The sequence below is a fragment of the Aptenodytes forsteri genome, unplaced genomic scaffold, assembly GCF_000699145.1.
Source record: "Aptenodytes forsteri isolate BGI_AS27 unplaced genomic scaffold, ASM69914v1 Scaffold8, whole genome shotgun sequence".
Classification (NCBI taxonomy): Eukaryota; Metazoa; Chordata; class Aves; order Sphenisciformes; family Spheniscidae; genus Aptenodytes; species Aptenodytes forsteri.
In genome coordinates, this window is record NW_008796218.1 from 10,394,219 (window position 1) to 10,404,911 (window position 10,693).

Consider the following 10,693-nt stretch of genomic DNA (forward strand, 5'->3'; position numbering starts at 1 on the left):
GTGAAAATGTATCTATTTGGGAATATCTTCGATTACACGAGAGTTTTTTTTGTATTTTCTGTGTCAATGGACATTTATTAGTTATCATACATCTTTACAGTAGCTCTAGACAGGTGTATTAATGTGTGATATCGAAAGTAGGCATTTTATCAGTATGGCAGATATTTTAAAGTCTTTTGTAACTTTATTATATTTTGTATATTTTTGTTTCTAGTCAAGCATAGTATAAAATATTTAGTGGGTAACTAAGTTCTTTGATCTCTCTGTGGTAGAAGAGACCACAGAGGTGTCTCACACTCAACTCAGAGGGGGAGAGGGAGCGTGTATAACATACTGTACCTTGCAGTTTTCAACAGTAGGCTGTGAAGCAATTTGTTGCAGTCTTGGAAATAGCAGTCTGACTACAAATTGCCCATGAGAAAATAGTACTTTCACGATGAAGGGATGGGTGAAGACTCAATGAGCTCCACTCAGAAAAGCCTTTATCCTTACTCACTGCATTAGGGAGGTGAACTCTTGTTTGTCAGGTGCTCCTGCTGAGATCAGTGAGCTGAGAGAAAGCCCATGGATGCCTGAGGCCTGTTTTCTTCCATCCCTTAGAGTATAGCACTGGTTTGAAAATATCCCCGAGAAAATAACTCTCAGATTCCTTCTGTGATGGGAAAGAAAATTGCAAGCCCCAGCACGTGTCAGTTAATACACGTTCTTCTACTGGTTGACTTGAATAGAAATTATTTCATAACTGAAGTGCACTTCTTCAAGTGCACCTACCTTTGTAGGATGAAGCCCAGAGTTAGACCATCCTTTTTCCGAGTCAAGTTTTTCACAAGCACTCTTATTTTTTTTTCCCTTATTAACACAGGCTACCAGGGTTCTCCGTTTGGTAACAGTACTGTCTTGTAGAAATTCATCACTGTAGAATCCCCCAACTCTGTGAAGCTGTAATGTCAGCTGACAGCAATAGAATTAGAGCATGTATCATGTCTTAAGATTATATTTGCAAAATCTTACCCTTCAGATCAGAATATAGCATGATTAAAAGTGAAATCAAATGGCTCCATGCCTAATCTGTGTGCATAATATTAGCATTTTTATTAATTTTGTAGCTATGATGATCTCCCAATACTTGATATGATATCAAGAGTTTTGTTTGTATAGTGCTTCATGAATTAGTGGTACAACATCTATCAGTAAGGAAACAATTTTGAAAACTTGGGTGAAAGAAACAAATTATTTAATGTGCTTTTGGGAGGGTCTGACTTCATCAATTGTAAATTCCTTGGCTAAAAAAAAAGTAGGTTTTTTTATCCTAATGCTTTACTTGGGAAAAAACAAAACAAAAAAACAACGCCAAAACCAAAACCCTAGGCCTAAACTGTGTCTAAAATGTATGCAGATTGGTTGCACAATGCCTGATTCGTGTTGGCACATTGACACAACAGATTTGTTGCCTGAAGTGGTACATGTTTGTATGTGGTTCTTATTCAGACTTTTATTTGCTGCTGCTTCAGAAGTCCTTCAAACATACACATGTTGACACTGACAAAAGAACTTATATAAATATTTCATATTGAACAGTTCAATATTAGTCATATGTTTTAAGATAGAAGACAAAAATGAGCCTGATTTTTTCTGTTTTAGCAAAGCCGTTATTTCAGTAACTTAGAATAACTTTTGTGGTGGGGCAACTAAGCAGGGAATCAATCTATTATCCATGACCAAGCAGCTTAAATTTGATCTATGTTAGGGTTTTATTTAGACAACAGCAAAAAAAGTGGTGAGCCCTGATTTGTAGTTGTTATGGCCCCGTGATACAGACCAGGTCTCTGTTCTTCCTGCAGGAATTCCTTCCTAAGGGTTCTGTGGCAGTGGCCAGGTCAGTCATAACTCCTGTGCTCTATTCCTACCTCTTTAATTCTTAGTACAGAAACACACATGGGGTGTCTCTGGGAAGAGATAACATTATATATTCTAGTGGACTGGTGGAAATTCAGTCTCAAGTATAAAAAAATATAATCTAGAAAGTACAGCTGGAATATGTACAGTTGTTATCTTTTTGTAAATCAAATGCTGACTAAGTATTGTAATCATCTCTGGTGTCACTAACAAACACGCTTTGTCCCTACAGAGGCACATGGGTCTTATGCTAACATAACTCCTTGCTTCACAATAGTTGATGTAGCTAGCTTAGAGTACAACATGTTGACACTTGATCTTGTGGGAACAGAACCAAAAAGTTCTCTTGTTAAAATTCAGAAGCAGAAACCATGGATATTGCCTTCAGTTGATAATTTCAGTCAAGTCTGAAGGTCTTTAAAATTGAGCCTGTCTTGTGATTTTTTTAAAATCTTGAAGTAGGTAGTGTTATTTTCTTTCATGGCCTGATGTGTTAGTTGTACCTTCGTGCCAGTGTAGAGCAGTAGCTCTGGAAAAAAACCAGCTGTACTACTTCCTTTTTCATGCTCAGCACAGCCTTTGTTTAAAACTAAAACCAAGCCAAAAATAAAGAGGAAAAACAAATGAATGTGGTGAACTATTGATAAAGTTGTTTGTTTTCTTTTATGATATTGCACACTAATTTAAAATTAAAATATTGTTAATTGCTTAATGGCTATAACTAGTAGTTTTACTCTTTGCAAAAAGAATTTGTTTCCACATTTGCAAGTTTTGCAGTTTGAATATTCTCTTAAAGATAAACTGGAGAGGAAATACACATTTTTATTTTGCAGAAGCAAGTTCTAAGAATGGATGAAGACTTTAAAACACAGGCTCTTGATTCTACTCTTCAAAGTCCATCAGAGACATTACTTTCCATTCAACTGTTAGACTTGAAAACAAGTTTATTGGAGGCAGTAGAAGAACTGCGTATAAGAAGGGTAAATGTGTTTATATTGTTGTTTTAGTGTTTCTTTGTCTTATTTCTGTCTCCTTATATGTAATCACAGAAAACGCTGCATAAGTGTGAGTAAACTTCATGCTGTATTTTAAGTAATTCACCAACCAGGATTTTTTTTAAGTATCATAGGTTTAGGCAGTGTCTGTATTAGAAATGTCTCTGTAGACAGCACAAAGACAACAGGGTTGCATGGGAATGAATTTGGCTTTCCTGTAATAATGTACAAAGTTGCTACAGTTGATTACCGGGCTATTGACAAAAATGATCTAATTAGATTTTTGTATTTCATTGTAGTTCTTCTCTTTAAGAGCAGCCTTTGATAGGAAAAGGAAAGAATCCAAGTCATTGCCAAGTCCATAAGTCTTTCTCATTTAATAGGTTCATTTACCATTTGCCAGAAAACAGGCAAAAATAGGTCAAAAGCACTGCTTTACTTGTGCTTTTCAGAATTACCTAAGGGGGCAAATAGCTACTGTGATAACCAAATCCACTTCATTTCACCATTTTTAAATTGCTAAACTATTAAGCTAGAGCCCTACAATAATAGCATATGAGTATTGGGGGTGTTTTGTTTTTGAAATGTGAGTTGAATAATCTTGTAGTACTAAGGTAAAATTGTTTCTGCACTTTGAAGGCAGCTATATTTTGCTGTGGATAGTTTTTTGGTTATATTTTTCTGTGGTTACTTTTTCAGCCGTACGTATGTAAACATTTGTTTCTATTTCTTCCCTTAGCGTTTCTTAACTGTTGTATTTTTGAAAGACCTAAAGTATATCTTTCTACATTTGATGAATTTGACCTGTTCAAAAGATGTGTAGTACGTATGTAAATTTGTTTCTATTTCTTCCCTTAGCGTTTCTTAACTGTTGTATTTTTGAAAGACCTAAAGTGTATCTTTCTACATTTGATGAATTTGACCTGTTCAAAAGATGTGTAGTATTACTTTAAAAATATTAGTATTGATGACATGCTTGATTTGTTTATTTTGATCTAAGTTAAATGCTCTAACCCTTTCAAAACCATAAACAAAAGAATGACTGCCATTAAAAAAAAAAACAAACCTCCAAGAAAAAAGCTGCATGATCCTACTTTCTTGGTGCAGTATTGTTGAAATTCACCATGGTCTGATCCCTAGATTTTTGTTACAATAGTAGTGTTTAGTCTAGTCTAACTATTTTTGTATTAAAAAAGTCTGAAGAATTTAACTTTTATAATAATTATTGGAATGTTCTTTTCCTTATAAGATGTTAGCTAAATTCCATTTATATTGTTAACTTTGCATTTTAATAAACTTGATCAGAGCCCAAAATGTTTAAATTAGAGTGCCATGGAGTTTCATCTTTTGGGATCTCTTGGTTTTCTCTCTCTTGTATCTACTATACTACAAGAGTAAGTGACTGTGATTTTATAAAAGGTTGACTCCGGCGGGTGAGCATTTTTTTGGCTTAAAGGTGATTTTAGTTTCAAAATTGATGCTAATGCCAAGAGCCAGTTCCATAGTTAAGACATGGCCCTCAATTTCTAAAACATCTGTGCTTTCCTTCACCCTAAAAATAATAAATGTAGCTGTTTGTAGTTACAAATTTAAGTTTAAAAAAAAAAAAAAAGGTTAATCATTTTACAGATAGTCAGTTTGAAATCTTAAAGTATCCCTGCATACATTTTTGTTATTTGCTTTGCTTTAACAATCAAATCGGGACTTCTTGCTTAGTATGTTTGAAAATTGGAATATAAAACATTAATATTTTGAACAGGCAAGGGTTATAAAATAATACTTATTTTTTTAAGTAGAACTCTGTATGGATGTTTTTGCTTAAAAAAAATGATGCTACAAAATCGTCTCCTGATTTTAGCTATGAATTTCTTAAAAATCCAACAATCACAGGGTTATTCTGTAAATATAAAAAAAGGTAGTGCATAGACCAAAATACAGCACTAACTCGGAGAATTATAGTGTTTGTCTTGCACCATGGTAGCTTCTGCATGGACAAGAACAAAACGCTAATTTAAACCGTGTCATCTGCTAAATAAGAAAGTCAAGTCGGAGTTAAAGCTCTGCTGGTTTCTTACTACTTTTGCTACTTCTTTTCCAAGTTGCTTGTGAGGCTCACAGTAGACTGATAGTGGGATGGAGGCAGTATAGCCAAGTGTAGTGGATTTTACTCTCAATTTTGTCTTTGACCTGTGGCTTGACCTTAGATGAGATATTTTACCTCTGTTTACTTCTGTTTCTCTTCCCATTGTTGGTCTTGCTTGTCACTTAGACAGGAGTCTCTTCAGGACAGGAACTATCACGTATTTTGAGTTTAATAAACTGCCTTGAATGGTTGGTTGTCTGTAGTATAAATTCAGATTAATAAAAATAAATTTGCAGATGAAATTATCTGTGCGAAGTTAGATAATATTTTAATAATTGTTTTGAGTTTAATTTTTTTGAGAGACTTGATACAATCCATACTATTTTAAAGTAGAAATTTCATTTTTCTGAATATGCTTATTTAAATAAATGCATTGAGTTATTTCAAAGCATCTGGTTTTCACTTTTCTTGGTTAAACATATAGCTGTAGTTAAACTCTCAAAATGAAAATTTAGAGGAGTTGCTCATACTTCTAATTTTTTTTTTCTTTAAGTGACTGTTCTGCTATTTTACAAATGAAATCCCAGTTAATGGTAGCTGTGCATGTTTATTCTGAAGAATACATTGCTGAAGTTGTTATACTTGATACAGCTTCACTTTATTCCTTTAGCTGTTCATAGAGTCTTTGTTCTTCATATGAACTGACATAATATGAGTATGTATGTAATTAGAAGCTACAAAAAATGATATTACTCTTTCCCCCCGCCTCCCAGGGATTACTTCACACTCCAATAGTTTGAATGTCCTTCTATTCTTTTGCCAGTTCAGCTTTCCCACTCATCAAGCCCTGATCAGCCCAGTGATTCTTTTGTGGTGGATATCCCATTCACTTTGTTCCAAAGTCTGTCAGCCTTGTTCTGCAATCAGTTGAGTTAATTTTGTTGAGTAATATGAGAAAATCCTTTTCTTAAGGGATAAATGTAATCAATTTTGACAGTATAAGGTGCAGCATAGTAGGTCAAATTGGAAGTCTTCAATGCTTCCTGAAGTACAATGCATATAGGACACTGACATTAGGTTTAAAGATAATGTTTACAAGGACAAGATACTTTCTTTCTTGTACTAGATACAGAAAAACATCCTTTGCCAGAAAAGCTTGTAAACATAAGAAATCAAGGAAATTCTTCCTTACTTCCATAGAAATGTATTCTAATACCCTGGGGATATGGGTCTTTTTGGTAGCGGTTGAAGCAGTGGAGGTGTTGATTAGCTGAACACAAGAAAGATAAATTTTAGAGATGATTTTTAAAATTTTACTAACATTTTTCTTTGGTGCAAAGGACAAGTTTCAGTGACCTGATTCCATACCTGAAAACAAGGACCTGTTGAGGCTCTTTCTGGTGTTGACTGGGACATCACAAAGTCTGGCTAATACTATGGATTCTGTGATTTGTGCTTTGAGTTTATTAGATTTGATACTTCACTGTTCAGTAAAAATTACAAAGAATAAATTTTGATCTTTTCTCTTTGGGCAGTTATGATATAGATATAACTTGGTAGTGCTTATCTTTTTAACTAAAATACTTTTCTTAAGTCTTTTCCAGCTCCCAAATTTTCTCACGTTTCTCACAAGGTAATTTTTCTTTACCATAAAAGAAAACTATGTTGTATTAAAGAACATTAGAGTTGCAAAGGGCATTGAGTTTAACCATAAAAACATTTTATATGTTAAAATATTTTAATATAGGATTCTTTAAATATTTCCTTTTAAAATCCTGAAACCCACCCCCCACCCCTGAATCATATAATTGAAGCCATATTGACTTGTTATTGGTAGTTACCATCCTACTGTTTACTGTCAAGCACTGTATAGAACATCGCCCTTGCCTGAGCCAAAGGAGTACATTGACATAGCAGGTGGTATTAGAATCAGCCACTGGAAGTGGGGTTGAGATGTCTGATTTGCCAGGGAATTTCATATCTGTGCTCACAGCACGGGAATGCAGGGGCTCAAGACTTCTGGAATCGGTTCCATGTTGTGGACAGGAACGTTCTTTAAAGGCTAGTTGGTCCTATCGTTTTGCTGCTATTGACTTTAGCCTCCTTCCCTGCCCCTAAAGCTGTTTTTCCTTCTTTTTCTTTTCCCTGTTTTTCCTAGTTTCTGTCCCTTTCTGTCTTCTGTTCTGCCTTCTGTTTTGATATAAACTAGACCTCCCTTTTGTGCTTACCCACTTTCATGCTGATGGCCAGTGAGCAGTCATTGAGAATGAAAATACAAGGATATTTACTTACTTACTTGCAAAAAGAGACAAATCCTGAATCATGTCTGTTGTCATGACACAGACATTGTGGCTCTCACAACACCTCACCTTGAGGCTTTTTCTGGTTTCTGTTCTCAGAAGGTGTAGCTCACCCTAGTTCTGCAGAGCTGTATGTGCTCTTTCTTTCAGATAGATTTGAGCAAGTTTATCTCAATTCCTCTTACTCTACCTTTGCTATTGCTTTGGCTATTCTAATCCAAGTTCTACAGCACAGTGGCCTATTTCTAGGTTTTTGTAGAGGGAGGACATGAAGGAACTTTGCTCACCCTTAACTACTCTCTCCCATTCTGCTTTCTGCCACTATGAAGGGGTTTGCACTGCACATTGTAGCTCAGGATACCTGAGCTAGTCTATTCCAAAATGGAAGAGATGTACATAATTGTGCAGAGCTAACTCACCTATTTAGCAGTGCTTCAACAGATAAGATGGGCAAGCGGAGTTCAGTATTGAGATGAAAATTGAAAGTGGCAGTATAAGATTAGTATTTAGAAATGTCACTTGGGCCCAAAAGGCAAATTGTTTTTTGAGATACTAAGTGAAGAAAGCTGATGAAACCATAAACTTACTTATCAGACGGAGCAAAGCAGAAGGACTAAACTTGAGTTATTAGTGGTATTACCATATTGGTGGACATGCCAATTAAAATCATAATGGTCATATTGGTTGTGCTATATCTAGACCTGAAAAAACCCCAGAAACTTTACAATACACCCAAAGCTAAACCTTGTTGGAGGTGTGTTCTGCAGGAGAACCACCACCTTCAGAGGCGTGGAATAGCAGAAAAGTTAAAAAGGGCACCAGAGGCACCTGCTGTAGCTATATAGGCAGCTCTGTGGAAACAATCTGCAGTGACAAAAATGTGTGGTTGAATGAAACTGTTGCAGAAATAAAGATTTTGATTATTTTTTTAAATGAAAGAGCTTGGTTTTAAGATATCTTCAGGCTGTTGCATAGGATAAGTATAGCATCATGAAAGAAAAAAATGTTTTAATACTGTATTTTGAAGTTTCTATTCATGAGAAGGATGATTACTATTGGGAAGTAAGGCAGAAACATTTTCTAGAAATAAAGAGGATTCTAGGGAAATGAAAGATTTCGGTGATGTTTATTGCAAGGAACAATTCTAACTGCTAACAATAAGAATGGTAAAGAGCTTGATTTGATTTTCTTAAAGGCTAGAGTAAAAAGAGGAAAGGGGGAGGGGGGGAAACAATGATAAAATAACACAGAATAGAAATGTGGTTGGCATTTTTTGTTCATTACCTAGAAGTTGGCAAACAGTACACCACTAACACAGGCTGCAGAGAAACAGAACAAAAAATCCTAACAGTCTTACAACTGGATTTTCTGCCTAAGTGTAAGTTAGGGTACTTTTTACAAAATGACGGAAACAAGGAAAGCTGAGTATTAAAAAAAGAAAAAAAAAAAAGTATGTGGATGTAAAGGAGTAAGCACCACTGAAGTTTATGGATCTCATGACTGACATACATAACTGTTATTCAAGTCAGTAAGCAGTGTGTTAGCTTAACTTCTGTGTTAGCAAATAATGTGGCTTTTGATTAGGAACTTTACTTGAAGTTGGAGAGAAGAGCGTTATAAGTATCAGTGCAAGCATTTAAAGGAATACATTTAGATAGATGAGACTTATTTAAATATAGAGCAATTGCAGCTCTATTGCAGTGGAATCAAGGACAGAGAGATGAAAGATTTCCAAAGTAAAAGTGGCTGGTATATGTTTCTGTTTCTCTGCTTCTGAAAAAAGAAAGTTTTTCTGAATAAATACCAAATATATGGTTGCTAAAGGTTTTGGTTAACGGTCCTAACTATTAAGATCCAAAAATGTTGTATCAGAAACTGAAGTTAGAATAAAGCTGTTATAAATATTTTTCTCTTCCTTTAACGTTTGTCCTGGGAACAAAACTTAAGAAGGATCCCAAACTATTCTATGATTCTATATCCATGCGGTCTACTAAAAGTTGTACTGGACTGTTTAGTTCATGAAGGGTATTCTAATTACAACATGAAACAATCACAAACTGTAGTTTCTGTGAGTACTATTTGATTGACCTGCATGAGAAATTGGATGTGCCATTTTGTAGGAGGTAGATTATGAGTTTGAAAAAGATAATAAAAGTACCTAGCAGCAGTTTTGGCTGCTTGGACGTGAGCCAGCTATACTCTGTTCCTAAATCTGTTCAGGGTCAAGAATCGAGGGGGCTTGACCAATCCACAGCCCATCTTGTAAAACTACAGCCTGAAGCAAACACTTTAAAGAAGGCTTGACACTTTCTAAAGGTTATAACGAGTAAATAAACCATCAAATTACTCCTCTTTTATTGTTATGGTAGTATTTTTTTTTACAAAAACACTTAAATCCATGTAGTCCTAAGGCATCTAATAAAAAATGAACACTTTTAAGGTTTTGTGATACCTCATCAAAGTTATATACACTATTATTCTCCTAAGTATAACAAAAATGTTTTTGTCTTATTAAACAGCTGGTGGAACTTCTAAAAAAAGTGCTTCACACAAGTTTTAAAAGCTTTCAATTCAAAATGGGTAAACTATAAATGTCCTTTGAAAGAAGTAAAAATGATGAATAAGGCTTATAATTGTTAGCGATTTCACATGAGAACATTTTTATCATTTAACTGTCATTCTCAGTTTAAGTATTTATGATGTTTATTTTTTTCCAACAGTAGTTACATATACACATTTTTGATAGCTTCCAGATTTTCCTGTATAATTTGGGAATAAGTTGGAGGAGTGGTGTTCGCTTAGAACTTTGGTTCTTATCCTCTTTAGTATTCAAAGCAAAAGGCTCACTTAAAATGGAATTTAATGCAGTTTTCAAACTTGTATTATTATTTAGTTAAATATAAAGTGTCCGGTATGGATGTGAGAGTTAACAATTATAAATGTCTTAAATTTTAACATGCTGTTTCTTAGAACAATTGTAGAATTTTAAACCAAGTATCTGCACAAAAATGTATTTCTGTATTTTCTTTTCAGCATCCTCGTTAGGATTTAAAATACTTACACATTTTAAAATTGAAATGGTGTATATGCTTGATTACAAGTAGTCTGCCAGTTCCATTATTTATAAAATCTTTTTGTTGTTTTGTACTAAAATTACTTCTTTTTTATATATACCAAAGGCTTCGTTTCTTTTAGGTAACTGTTGCATTTCAGTAAGCCCGGTCTATTTGAATTGAAGTTTTTTGTCAAGAATTTGTAATCATAGAATCATTGAGGTTGGAAAAGACCTCTAAGATCATCACGTCCAACCGTCGACCCAACACCACCATGCCCACTAAACCATGTCCCTAAGAGCCTCATCTACACGTCTTTTAAATACTTCCAGGGATGGGGACTCAACCACTTCCCTGGGCAGCCTG

At 34.7% G+C, this 10,693-nt stretch overlaps 1 protein-coding gene across 1 annotated transcript in view; it reads left to right on the forward strand.

Annotated features, from left to right (window-relative positions):
• The first annotated feature begins 2,731 nt into the window (after positions 1–2,731).
• CCDC73 (coiled-coil domain containing 73) overlaps positions 2,732–10,693 on the forward strand; it is a 79,823-nt gene continuing 71,861 nt past the window's right edge. Inside the window, exon 1 of the mRNA XM_019474532.1 lies at positions 2,732–2,876. Coding sequence (XP_019330077.1) covers positions 2,745–2,876 — 132 coding nt within the window. The 5' untranslated portion in view covers positions 2,732–2,744. The remainder of the gene's footprint in view (positions 2,877–10,693) is intronic.